We start from the raw sequence: 14582 nt of genomic DNA, 5'->3' as shown, positions 1-14582 counted from the left end.
ATCCTTCCTCTTCTCTGCCTCCTGACTTCCTTGGCTTCCTGCAAGTGTCAGCTAAAATTTTACCTTCTACAAGAAGCCTTCCTCAGTCCCTCTAATTCTAATACTTTCTCTCTAAGATGGTAAGTGGTAAATGTAAAGACACAAATCTTTTAAATCACTTCTGTCCACAGTCATGACATTATTGGTCCTCTCAAGAATGAAGGATGAACAACAACAACCTTCCTTCTATTGATCATTTTCTATTTATCCTATCTATATCTTGTTTATGCATAGCTTTTTGCATGTTTTTCTCCTCCCTCAGCTTGTAAGATCCTTGAAGGCAGAGACTGTCTTTTGCCTTTGTATCCCTAGCGCTAAGAACAGTGCTTGGAACATAATAGGCATTTAATAAATTTTAATTGACATTTCATCGGTATAGAAGGGTATTAAGAAGGTAGTCTTGGCAAAACTTTCTGGAAAAAAATAGTTTATGATCTAACAATATGCTCTTTAGTGCATGAACTAATACGCAGAGGATCTTGGAAAATATATGTATAGGTCATTCTGTAGTATTACCTATGCTGCTCCTTCCATTAGCATCGGTATTCACCACATGCAATGGAAGAAACACTGAATTTTGGAGTAAGGAGAAGTTTAGTACCTGTTCCTTAGTACCTGTGTGACCCTGAGTAAGTCTTGTAAGCACTGCACTGTAAGTCTCAGTTTCCTCATCTTTAAAATGAAGGGAACTGGACTATTTGTAAAGTGCTTTGCAAACCTCAAAGTGAGATATAAATTCTACCTTTGACAATGTCTGTGATCTTGGGATCAGTAAACAAGAGATCTCCAGCATTTTCTTAGGCTGCTTATTCACTGCACAAAAGTATTCATCAAGTAGTTGCTTTTACATAACCTGCCTCTCAGTGCATATGAAATGTAAGTTGACCTAAAATAATTTGACTCATACAATTTTTCAAGAACCCTTCTAGAGTAAGTCTTACATGAAATAATTATAATTTGTACCATAATCTACACACACACACACACACATATATATATATGTATATATATATATATATATATGTATATATATATATATATATATATATATATATACATATATATATATATATATACATATATGAAAAACAGAAACCTTGAAGGGCCTAAGGGATACTGACTGGTACAATTGAAAGCCTACCTGATTGAGTTTGGAGAGCCTGTATTCAGCCTGCCTAATGGTCTGCTGGTGAAGCTCAGTCAGCTTCCCAATCCTCTTGGCCAGCTGCTTAGCCAGTTGGCTGTTCTGCTCAGTGAAATCTTGTACAGCTGCATCTAGTTCCATTAGCTTTATATTACAACCATCTAATTCCTCTCCAAGGACCTAGAGTAAATATCAAAGTCAGAAAACATTATACTTCTCCAAATTCACCCCTCCAAGTTGTACTGATTCAAAAAAAACTGTGGTTTTAAAATTGTATTTTTCTAATTTATACATTTTAGGAATAGTGCTACTCTGACTATGGTTATTTCCTACTTCTCTGGCTAGAAAGGCAGAATGGATATGGGATCATCTTGATGTTTATTTTCTATGAGCCTGAGTGATGTGGGTAACATTTTCCTTTCCTTCCTTCTTTTTGCTCCACCCAAGATGAATCAGTGAATAACTTAACTCCCCAAATCCTGACCTACATTCTGTTCACCTTTAAAACCAAGAAGTTGAAATTTACTATTTGCTCATATTGGAAGTAAAACATTTTGCCAATTTCATTAAGTGTTGAAGCTACCAAATCCATGTCACTGGAGTGGGAGAGATAAGCATTATACAGGGTGTCCCTAAAGTATGGACACATAGGAAAATTCATATTTTCAAGAAATGTAATATTAGCAGACCTTAGTCCCCTTGACTTCTTTTTCTGGGGTATGCTGAAGGAGAAGGTATACTCAGTGAAAATCACAGATGCAACACACTGGATTGAATGCATAAGGAGTAAATGTGCTAAGGTAGATGGCAATGTGGAGTTATTCATGTGAATCTTGCAAAATGCATCAACCTTTGCATCACAAATGATGGAAATCATATTGAAGATGTTATTTGTTAACATTCCAATTAAACAAAATGTTATTGAAAATTTCATTCATTTCATTTCTTGAAAATATGCGTTTTTGCCTATATGTCCAGACTTTAGGAACACCCTGTAGCTAGGACTACATATGAATGAGGAACCAAGATCAAAATGCCTGTTACCCAAAGCAAAGTACCTACTTATTTTCATCCTAGAAGGAATCTAATTAGCCTAGAGAAACATTTTAGTACTATATATTTATTGTATACAATATTTAAGAAGTATACATTATATTTTTTCAAAAAAAATAATCTATGTGATTTTTTTATATTTTTTAATCTATTGATATGTGAGCTTCCAGAATTTCTACATCATTACTCATTTAGTTCTTCACAATAGTTAGTCCCCTTGAATACTTATATTTATTTCCAAGACAAAGAAATAGAGATGTGAAATTAAGCTACTTTATATGATACAGTCCACATTGGAATTCATTGAAATTCTTAATTTGTACTAAGTATCCAGAGCTTCTTTTCTGTAAAATAAATTAATTTCACTTAAAGTTTCCTTTCTAAGTATAATTCTTTCATAATTACAAATTGTACTATGCCAAAGGATAACAATTCCCAATAATATGATGTATCTCCTGAATGATTTTTTATTTCTTTCCTATAGTATGTTAACGAGGGGCTGGGACATTGTGTTAAGTTATCGATTCAATAATCACCCTCCCCTAATTTTGTTTTCACTCTTTCAGTCTCAGTTTTTTAAAGTACCAACTCTGGGGATTGTTCGTTACTTACCTTCTGGTCAATTTTAGCTTGAGCTAAATCATTTGTTTTTGCTTTCAGCTTGGTCAAAATAGTTGTGAGTTCTTTTGCTATCCTCTGAATTTTTTGGCTGAATTCCTGGTTCATGGCTTTGCTCCTCTGGGCTTCTTTTTCTTTGGCTTGGATCTGAGAAATCAGTGACAGCAAAATCAACCACAATAATTATTGCCACCAGCCAATAATTATGGAATACCTGCAATAATGCTATTCTCTAATTGTGGTAGTTATTACAACTCAGGACTAGTGTGCTCAGGTCCCAGATCTTGCTTTTCACAGCAACAGATTTCAAACTCCACTCATTTAATAATGGTTAACCAAGCCTAACACCTTGCTTTTCTTTTTATTTGTGGATAGTACTTTTATTATCTGAATAGAAAAAGGGAACACATGTATAGTCATTATAGTGTTAATATGTCAGTGCCTACATAGTGCTTGGCACATAAGCTCTTAATGAATGCTTGACTGATTGTTGTCTGAATTTCTTAGTAATTTTCTAGTGACTCTCACATTAATGTTCAGTTAATGATCTTTTTTTAAAAAACTTTCTAATGAAGTAGAAAGCACCGTGCTAGCACAAACAAAATGTCAACAGGCTTATAGCTGTAAAGGATAAGAAAGAATGACAACAGTATCTGTTTCTTACTGGTGGCATGGCTTTGGTTTTTTTTTTACAGTGAATGCCTAAACTTAAAGCTTTAAATGCACTGAAGAGGACAGAGGATGTGAAATGGAAAAATGTTTAATCATTATATGTATGCAGATGGTTTTCAAGTCTATCTCTCCATTCCAGTTCTCTCACCTGAACTACAATCTTCATTTCCAGTGGCCTCTGCTACATATTGACTCAAATGTTCTGCAATGTCTCAAACTCAATGTATCCAAAGCTGAATTCTTTATCTTTGAATTTTTCATCTCTACTCCTTAATTCATCTCTTCTCCAAACTTCTTTGTGTTTACAGTCACCCCAAAGCTGAGAATTATCTTGGCCATTACCCATACTGGCTCCATAGAAAATTGATAGATAACTCTTCTGAGTTCCATCTCCACAATACTGAACTACATCCCTTTGTCTTCCTGATTCGGGTACTTATCACTTTTCATCCGGATTATTGTATAGACTCCTAGTTGGATTCCCTGCCTCTGGTCTCTTCCTTTCTAATCCACCACTGACACAACTGTCAAAATATCTTGCCTAACCCATAGTCTGATTATGATCCTCTCTCATTCAAAAATCCTTTAGTGGCTCAGCTGCCCCTAGTTCAAAATAAAAACTGCATAGCCGGGCACTTAAGTCCCTTCAAAACTGCTTCCAAATTTGCATTCCCATCTAAATTCCCTTTCACACTCTCCGTATTGTCCCCACATTCTATCTTAAGTTCTACTCGGTTTGAACTCCATGGAACAAGATGCCCCTTTGCCAGGTACCCCTCGGTGTCCTTCCCCCCGCTGATTTCCATTTCCTTTTTGTGTTGTCTTCCCTCCTTAGATTGTAATCTCCTTGAGGGCAGAGGCTGTCTTTCTTTTTCTTATTTTTATCCTCAGTGCTTAGCACAGTGCCTGGCTGAATTGAACTGAAAATTCTAGGCTGTTCAGTTATTTTCTGAACTTAACACGCCTTCAAAAACACTGCACCTGAAAGGGGAATTAGCATTCTCTTTGAAACTCACTGCCAGTTGAAGCTCCTCCCTCTGTTTCAATCACCCAGCAATTTCTTTGAGTGTCACTCTATCCAGATATGGGCCAGCTAGGTGGCCCAGTGAATAGGCTGGCCTGAAGTCAAATCCAGCCTCAGACACTTACTTGCTGTGTGACCCTGGGCAAGTCATTTTACCCTGTTTGCCTCAGTTTCCTCAAATTGGGTCATGAAGAGTTGGACACAACTGAAATGACTAAGCAGCTATCCAGATATATTATCCAACCTAGATTCTTTTGAAAATTATCTACCCATACCCAGTTCATTTTTGCTAACTTCTTGAAGAGATCAATACCTGGCATACCATTTCCATCTGCACTATGACCTCTGCCATTACATTAGAGGGCTTCGACACACAAGGCTCATGTACCCCCAGACGTTATGACTTCCTATTTCTTCAATGTCTTCATCTCCCATGATCCACTCCTTATACCCACCTCAGCCACACAGAGCAACAGTCAATTGCGATGACTGTCCACCATAAATATGTTATCTAATATTAGTCGGCCTTCACTGAACAAGGTAGTCTTTTTACTACTCTTTAGTTCGATCCATCAAATCTTGCAAGCTGTCTCTTCAGTCATTAAGCCTCTCACACCATTCCCTCCTCCTACCCTCACAGAAGAGGACCTATAATTTGCTTTGAAAATAGAGGGCATTCATTTGCAGTAATATTCCTCTTCTTTCCTATTCTACATGTAAGAAAATCCTGATATTACCTCCCCCACCCTCTCTTTCTTTACCTCAATCTTTGATGAGTAAGTGGGTTTTCTCCTAGCCAAGGATAACCACATAGATTATATCCTTAGTCCAATCCATTTTAGTCTCCTCCAGCAGACTACTATATTATCATTTCTCCTCTCTCTCTAATCTCTCCCTACCTAATAGGTTATTCTCTGCTGTCTTCAAACATTACCAGCCCTCCCTCATCCTTGAAAATTTCTCACTTGGCCCTACCATTTCCTTATGCTATTGCCCTACATTTATGTTCTCTTTAGAGTCAAACCATTAGAAAAAAAACTTGTCTACACTTAGTGTTTCTACTTTTCCTCTTACTTTTCAACCCCTTGCAGTCTGAGTCATGAACTCATAACTCAAATGAAATTGGTCTCTCCAAAATTACTAATGACATCATAATTTCTCAATCCAATGACTTTCTCCATCTTCTTCCTTCTTTATCTCTTTAAAACATCTCACACTATTGACCACTTTTTCCTTCTAGACACTATCCTCTCAGTTTTTATTACAGTGTTCTCTCTTGGTTCTCCAATTACCTGTCTGATTGCTTTTCATTCTCCTTTGCTAGATCATCATTCATATCACACCCCCAATTGTGACTGTATGTAAGAGGCTGTCCTGGCATTTCTTTTCTTCTCTGTACTTTTTTGTAATAATTTTTGCTCTCTTACCTCACGGTCATGGCCTATACTATCTTCTCTACTTTATGATTTTAAATTATCATAGAGATTTATATTTTTTTTGTTTTTTGCTTTAATGGTAAACACCATAACTATGTGTTACTGGATATTACATTTTTGGTCAGGAACACATTTATAAAATAACACTAGCCCTATGGGAAAATAAATTCTGCTTTACAATAATCTGTCTTATGATAAAGTTTCTAGGAGTATTTTCTGGAAAATAAGGAAACTTTCTATGGTGTTAATTTTTAAATTTGTTTTTTTTCGTAAAAGAAGAGGTAGAGTACCTTTACCTGATCACGTATGGTCCCTATGTCCATTGCTATTTCAGCTAACTGAAGAGAGAGCTCAGAAGGCAATATGGTATAGAGACCCAGGTATTTATTTTTCTGCTCTTCAGTAATTTTCTCAATGGCCTGGTGGCGAGTGGTGGCTTCAGTCAGGAGACCCTACAAACAAAACCAAAATCAAATCATTTCTGATTGCCTAATAGTTTAAAGAGGAAACTTTATCATGAATAAATAGAGCAGAATTGCATATTATGCTTTAATTTGTAGTCAGATACAAAAAATAGGGTAGAACTATGTAAAAGTCTAGGTTGTGCCCACACTTGTGGACAGTACCGAAAGTAAACACATTCTTAGGGGTTGTCTCAGTTCCTCCTACCAAGGAGGACTCCTACCAAGAGAAGACTCCTCACTTTCCTTAGTAATGTTCTCATCACTAATGCCTGTATGCTCAGGAATTATGTCCTAAGTTCCTTCCATTCTTGGTAACATACTACAGGACAGTTGATGCCTTCTGTGTTTTAATGGTGAGAGGATGATAAAATAATTCTTCTTTCCCCACCTGGCTCCTGCCACTACAGGAATATTCTTTAGAGGGTCATAGAGAAGTGAACTTCCTATCAAGAATATAATCTTGGTAACTGTGTCATAAGGGAAGTGATCCTTCATAAAGGATCCCTTGACAGGTGTTACACTCCCTTCCAAACTGGCTTCTTCTTAATGACTCTTACATTAAGGATAAATACTGTCTCATTCTCATGGATAGAGAGGAGAAGCCAATGGAAGGCTGTGAAGGAGGGTGACCAGAAACAGGAGGCAGGGTTTCTAGTTTTAGTGCTTGACCTTGTTTCCTGGTATTCTCTTCTACCTGTTACTGAGGGGCAAGAACCTGAAGGCTTTGCTCCTACTTCTTTGTCTTCTGCCTGAACTAGAAGGAATAAGAGCTTAATCTCCCTTTTTGGCTGTGGATGAGATTAGAACTTTTTGAGCTCTACTCATGGCCTTTTCCCTTCCTATACCCATGAAGAAATAGAGAGGATTAACAGATTGTGTTGTACCTCACACCCATACTGTTGACATTGAAAGGAAAAGCTATATGCTCTAATGTTCAGGTAAGCCCTACTAAACTTAGGATGGGTGTCAATTATAATCTATTTTATATTATATGGTTTGTATGTTTAGGGTTATTGTTAAATATTCTATTTTTATTATATAGAGATGATTATTGTTGAATTTGTGTGCTGTTAAGCAATGATGCCATTTGTGGTCCACATTCAGTAGTTTAAACTTATACTAGATCGGCATATACATTTCTAAGCTAAGAATTTCCCCACATAAGTCAATAGTCTGATAATATGTATTAAATATGTTTCTTTTTATTAAAAATGCTGTATTTTTCAGGGTCATTTTGCATTCATGTTAAGATTGAGGCAAAAATATTTAATTCCCCAGTTCTCAGTATGTGGGAAGCTAGGTGGCACAGTGGATAGAGAGCCAGGCCTGGACTCAGAAAGACTCAGCTTCATGAATTCAAATCTGGCCTCAGACACTTACTAGCTGTGTGACCCTGGGCAAGTCACTTGACCCTCTTTGCCTCAGTTTCCTCATCTGTAAAATGAATTGGAGAAGGAAATGGCCAACCACTCCAGTATCTTTGCCAAGAAAACTACAAGTGGGGTCACAGAGAGATGGATATGACTGAAAAATGACTGACCAAAACCTCAGTCTCTTTAAAACTCTCTTTAACTTTAATATTCAACTTAGCCAAAAGCACTACTATACTCCATGGGCCCTACACTTTTGTGAAAAGGTTCAACTCACAATTTTTACAAATGCATTGCATAGCAAAAGGTATGCCTGAATATTCATAAGGGGTAGAAAGCAACTTTTTGTACCTTCAATTCCTCAAGTTGAGCATCTATTTCCATTGTAGGATTCACCAAATATTCTTTTGTTTCCTGAATCCAGGACTTTACTGAATGAATCTTGGTCTCTACTACTTCACGATCCTTTAGTTCTTGCTTTACCAACTTTCCATTTTTTTTCACTTTCTCTTGCATGCTATAGAAATATCAAAAGGAGAATCTTCAAGTGAATTTGAGGGAAAATTAATAATTTATAGATTAAAACAGAGTCCAAAGAAGAAATCAAACCTCTGAAGTCTAGGATCCCCATACCCAGCAAATATATCTCCAAAAATAAACTAAAAGAAAAACTGTAACAACAAATCTACAAATTTATAAAGAGATGACATGGCATGCATTTTATTGGACAAGCACACATTGTGTTTACCTGTTTCCTGGTGCAGTTTAGTTCAGGGAATGTAAAAAAAAAATGAAGGTATGTAACAGACTCCAATTGGACTATGAAAAATTAAGAACTGACTAAATCTCTGTGCCACTTATTTACAATCAATTTTTTCAACTAAATTATTCTGTGGCTTCACCAGGGATCTACTTCATTTTGCTTTGTAAGATATAAACCATTAACATATGTCATATTTTAATGAAGCATGTTTGCTTAGCTTTATAATAATTAAAAAGCTTTATAATAATAACTATTTGGCACTTGAAGATTTTCAAAAATCTTTACATATATTTTCTCACTTGAGAACAAAGTTGTGAAGCAAATACTATTCTTATCTTTATTTTATAGATGAGAAAACTAAGGTGTTGAAGATTAAATGACTTACCTAGGGTCATACGACTAATAAATGTCTGAGGCAGGATGCAAACTCAGGTCTTTCTGACTCCAAGTTCGGCACTCTATGCACTGCACCACCTAGCTTCTTATATTATCCATAATTACATATAATTCTAGGATCTATAGCCAGTGGATAGCTCTATTTACTTCAAATAACTACATTCAAAAATTTTTAAATGAAACACAAAATACGATGGTGCTATACTTAGTTTCTTAGTTTTTATTTGGATCAATATTTTTAAACTGTAACAAACCCTATGGTTTCAATTATCACTGAATGATTCCAGAAAATAGTATGTCAAGTCCTGGCTGCTCATACAAGTGAAAGTAAGAAATTGCATGCCTAATTCTCTACTAGATATATCCAAGCTGGATGTCCTGATAGCCTCTCAAACTCAACAGGTATAAAATAGAACTCCTCATCTCCATTCCTCTATCTCTTCTGCTTCCTGACTTCCCTATTTTTGTTAATAGTGTAACTATCCCAGTCACTCAGGCTTGAAATCTTAGCCATCTTTTATTCCTTCCTCTCCTCCTCCCTTCTGACAAGGTACTGTCAATTCTATTTCTAATCAAACCTAATGTAAATCCTTTCTTCTCCCTTCATATTGCTATTATTCTAATTCAATCCACCATTACTTTTCTTTATGGATTTTGCAATAGTGTCTTCATATCTCCAGCCTGGGTTCATATCTCCATTCCTGGGTTCTCTTTTCTATTCCATCTTATTCAAAGCTTTCAGAGCCACCTTCTTAAGTTAAAGCTCTTATAATTTCTTACAACAAAAGAGCTTATTAAGCTCCTGCAACAGGCAGGTAAGTCAGGTTGGCTGAAGAAGCAAGACATCCTGAGAGGGAGTCAGAGGGTGGCTTGCCCCAGGCAGGGCAAAGCACTATTACTACCACCTATCTCCCAGAATCCTCTGCCCCAAAGCTTCAGAATAGCAGTGCCCCTCAAGACCAGCAGCCCTACTTCCAGCTTGAGCCCAAAGACATCCTCAAGGAGAGCAAACCTTTTGCAGAAAGGGCCCATCATCCCTACCAGTCATTACCAATATCAACCACTGACCAACTGTCACCAAAGGACCAGTTATTGTCCTGGAAACAGCAACACTCCTGCACATCCTGATTCCAACCCAGCCCCTGAAGCCATTGTCTATTAGGGCAATCCTTGTCAAGAAGCAACCTGGCAGCTGCATGCCTCATCTTCTCAGCAACAGTAAATTACAGAAAACCCTTGATATCATCAAATGGTTCAACACTAGGATTAGATCTGGTATTATTGAGGGAAGTAACAGTAAAGAAGGTACACTAACCATCTGTTTTGCTACTGCACACTAATAATCATAAGGCCCTTGCATCTGCAGCCTTCTATAAGGGTGGTCCTACAGTCCCTATTAGAATGTTAGCTCCTTGAGATCAGGGGTTGTCTTGCTTTTCTATTTATACCTCTAGGGCTCTGCACGTAGTAAACTCTTCACAAATGCTTTTTCATTCATTCAGCCATCCATACAACGTGCAAGGCACTATGTTAGATACCAGTGATACAGAGATTTTAAAAATGCAATCTCATTTTATTTTCATATATTGTCATGTCATTCTTATATAACAGAAAGACTGAATGCTTACTTAAGACATCTATCTTGCATTGCTCTGATTTCTTGAATGATAGGTAGTTCTTCTTCAGTAGATGACTCTACTTCCCCATCATGCAACATGTTCAGAGCTTGCTGCTTCAGTACACCCAGAGCTGCCTGCTGCTGTTCCACCTCAAGAACAAATGTGTCATGATATTCAAGGAGTGCCAAGAGCTCTGTTTTTGAGGCTTTCTCTGCTGAGCTTCCAGGGAAATTATCTTGTAGCTGATCTATCATTTCAGTGGCTTTTTGAACCTAAAGATGCACATAAAAGTTTATAAATCACAAAAGAAACTACTGAAAATCAAATATGAGCAAACATTCAAATAAAGGCAATTCTACCCCCTAGGCCTTGCCATTCTATCAAGCTTGGCATTGACATATTAGGGCCAGTCTAAGAATGAGTATGTAACCTCTCAAGGACTGGAGGCTATAAACACCACACCATTACTGGAATGAGGGAGGAGCAACTTCTGGTCATCTCAAGTTCCATGCTCCAATCTCAAAATAGCCAGGAGCCATCAAATTATTCTTGGAAATACTGTTAGCAGAAGGTGAATAGAGAGATTTTAAATTTTTATCTAGAAGCATTGATTGATTTTAGGGATGGAGGAAATTTGACAAATGATTTAATTATTCAGATTGCAATGGGCTATGTCCCATGTTTACTTAGTTGAGCTGCATACTTTATACTTTTCTAGAACCAGTTGGAGAAGACAGATAAACAAGAGCCTGCTGACCTTATACATTCTATATGAAAGTCTTGCAAAGGGGATTTTGCCTAGTATTTTCTAAAGTCAGTCTGACTCTCATTTTGAATAAAATAGTGTATTATCATATATTTGCTTCATTTGTCCAAGAAGTTAAAATAGTCATTTTTACAATTTTAACTTAAGACATCTATCCAAATTCCCTTAAGTTACTTCCCAACCAACGAAAATTCTTTCTATTTACTAAGATACTCAGAATCAGAAGATCAGGATAAAAATTTTTACTCTGCTATTTACTCTGAGGTAAACTGTATAGTCTCATTGGGTCTAAGGGTTTGGTCTAGATGATCTAAGTAAGCCTCATGATCCCTAAAGTTCTAAGGAAAATTACCTTGCTATTGAAGCTTTTCCACTCATCCACTGCATCTTCCAGAATCTTCTCCTGGTCCTGAGCTACAGCACGAATGCGTGTCCAGCGTTGCCAGACTGTAGTCATTGACCTGCTGATGGTTGCCTTGCTGGCATCATTTCCATTTTTTTCTAACTGAGAAGCCTTTTCTTCTAGGGCTATGATCCTCTCATGGAAGGAGCTTACTAGAGATACTAGTGACTGAAATAATAAAGGAAAGATGGGGAGGTTTTTTTAATGCATCAATGAATGTTACCAAATTTTAATTCTTAGGATGTTTTGAGTGGGGTAGGTGCCGAAAGGGTTATACTTCTCCAAAGAAAGATTTTCCCTAGGTTTAAAAAGGCCTTGAAGTTACAGAGTCCTTGATTTTTTTAAAAAAATTATCTTAGAATAAGATAACATTTTTAAGTGAAGGAGAACAGGGCTATCTATTAAAAGTGACTATGTTTTTCAATATTTGGGATATCTTACTGTGTCCATATTTTAACTAACTGCATAAAAATAATTGAGCAGGACTGGGTAGAGAGGTTTATTCAGATTCAGATACGATTGAAATTTCTGTGAAACAGCTCAGCATTGTGCTTTTAATTTATTGGATTGATTAGAATCATTCTATAATATCACCAGTAATCAGTACCTGCTCAGCACCCACTGGCTGCCAAGCTTTGCAAAGGTAAGCCATATCAACATGCTTTCTTAGAAAACCATAGAAGTGCCTCTATTTGTAAATCATGGAAAGGCATTTCAGATGGAGAATCCTAATGATTGATGAGAGTTATTTGTCATTAATTCAAAAATGATTCAATGTATGTTATTCACATTTATGGGGCTGGGATGAAAATGAAATAAAGTTTAAAGTGAACTTTTCCTGTAGGCTCTCTTAGAAGAGCCCCACTGTAACGGCATAAAGCCAACACAAGAAACCTTACCTTGTGGTCCAGTAATTTTTCTTCCGCTCCACAACTGGAAGAAGCTTTGGATACAGAAAACTCAGATAATTTCTTTTCAGCCTCATTCATCAGCTCAATAACCTCCTCTCTTGATTTCTGGTAATCTTGCCATTGAGTTGCACATCTTGGGGGGGGAAAAGATATGACACTAATAAAGCATTGACAGAGAACAAATAATGTGGAATCACAAATTACTATGTAGAGCTCTGGTTATAATTGTATCTAAAGATGCCAAAAGAACCTAGAGTAAATGTAGGTACTAATGTATATAATTAGTGTGCTCCTATTTCCACTGTGAAAAGCCCCTTCATTCAACTTTGAAAGGTAAACAAACAAAAAACAAAACCTCAAAGAGATACCTTTGCAATAGTTCTAATTGGACTTTGGATTCCTGAATAACTTTCTTGCCCTTTTCTTCCAAGGAAGTCACTTTCTGCAGCAGTTCTTCCTTTCCAGTGGTTTTGATGAATGGTTCCAGTTTAGAAACCAAAACTTGAAGTTCTGCCAGGTGACTCTGGAACTCATTTTCAGTGCTGAAAAATTCCATGTGGCTTCTTAGGTTCTCCTCTGAGCCTTCCACATCCAATCCACTGCCTGCTAGCTGTAACAATTCTTGAGCATCCTCAAGCCAGTCTTTAGCTGTCTGAAATACTTGATAATACTTCTGACACAATTTATATACCTTAGTCAATGTGGCCTATAAAAACAATAATTGTAGATAAAGTAAATCCAATGACTTAAGAATAAAAGCAGAATTAAGATGGATAAGTCATATATAGACATATATGTAATATATACAAATAATTAGGTGATATAATAATGTGCAAACTAAATGTTTCTTCAGAATATAATAATCATTCAACAATCCAGAAGTCAGTCTTCCAACAGCCTCAAGCAACCAGAACTGCCTTGAACCTGAACAGGATGTTTTTTTAAAGTTCTGATAGTACAGAAACAGTCCCTAAGAGGGTAGCAATGCCAAAAACAGCAGAGAAGAGCTGATGAGCTAGAGAGGGAAGAAGAGACGGTACAATTCAATGTGATTAACTAGTTGGCCAACTTGAAGAAAGGTAGAGTTCTTAATGCTTAGTGGGGCTATAAAAGTCAAGTCTCTGTGCAAATGCTACAAAGTGTGAGAGAAATTGCCAAAGAAATGTTTTAAATGTTTTAAAGACAGAAGGTTTAAGAAGTGAAACAAGAGAATGGGGATAAAATGAGATTAGGAGGTAGGGTTGACTGATGCAACAGGAATTAAAAGCTGAACACTCATAGGATTTAGGGATCATTTAATCAAATTCCACCATTTCCTTACTAGCCATTAGTCTGAAGGATCATGGAGAAATTGTATTGCAGTGACAAACCAGTAAAGAGGAGTCCTGTACTAATGCAGTAGTATACACAAAGTGGTAATATACAACTAAGTAGGTATATGACAAGTTATTCTAGGAATGCATAGATTCCAGACTTTGTATAGTATGCCTCGATCTCTTGAGCCAATGCTAACCTAGAATGAAAAAAAGGCTTTACAATTTATTTTTGAATGAAAAACAAGTTGAATTGAACTACTGGTATGTTTCTGATTGCAGGGCTGTGTCATTCCAAGTAGGACTCAACATGAGGAGCCTAAATATTCTCAGGAAAAATAATCAATAAGCCAGAAAACTGTGGAAAACTTTGAAGGCTTGCCAAAATTGATTGTAGCCAGTATCCTGGAATTAAGTGCCCTGAATTTTTAGGAAAAATCTTATTTATTTAAGCAGAAAAAAGGACAGGTCAACTGGGCTTATATGTGCTAATGTAACAGGTGGCTCAATGGATAGATTGGAGTCAAGACTGGAAGTCTTAAATTCAAATCCCTAGCCATTAGGTCAGGATAAAAAGAGCAAAAAGGATAA

General features: G+C 36.7%; 1 protein-coding gene across 1 annotated transcript in view; it reads right to left on the bottom strand.

Annotated features, from left to right (window-relative positions):
- SYNE1 (spectrin repeat containing nuclear envelope protein 1) overlaps nucleotides 1-14582 on the bottom strand; it is a 593153-nt gene that overhangs the window by 187347 nt on the left and 391224 nt on the right. The window contains exons 77-84 of the mRNA XM_036766002.1: nucleotides 13047-13384; nucleotides 12667-12811; nucleotides 11717-11935; nucleotides 10608-10870; nucleotides 8172-8337; nucleotides 6283-6438; nucleotides 2849-3001; nucleotides 1181-1363 (exon numbers count right to left, since the gene is read on the bottom strand). Coding sequence (XP_036621897.1) covers nucleotides 1181-1363; nucleotides 2849-3001; nucleotides 6283-6438; nucleotides 8172-8337; nucleotides 10608-10870; nucleotides 11717-11935; nucleotides 12667-12811; nucleotides 13047-13384 — 1623 coding nt within the window. The remainder of the gene's footprint in view (nucleotides 1-1180; nucleotides 1364-2848; nucleotides 3002-6282; nucleotides 6439-8171; nucleotides 8338-10607; nucleotides 10871-11716; nucleotides 11936-12666; nucleotides 12812-13046; nucleotides 13385-14582) is intronic.

The sequence above is a fragment of the Trichosurus vulpecula genome, chromosome 7, assembly GCF_011100635.1.
Source record: "Trichosurus vulpecula isolate mTriVul1 chromosome 7, mTriVul1.pri, whole genome shotgun sequence".
In the NCBI taxonomy this organism is placed as follows: domain Eukaryota; kingdom Metazoa; phylum Chordata; class Mammalia; order Diprotodontia; family Phalangeridae; genus Trichosurus; species Trichosurus vulpecula.
The sequence above is the reverse complement of the archived record's forward strand: the minus strand, read 5'-3'. Positions and strand labels throughout refer to the sequence as shown.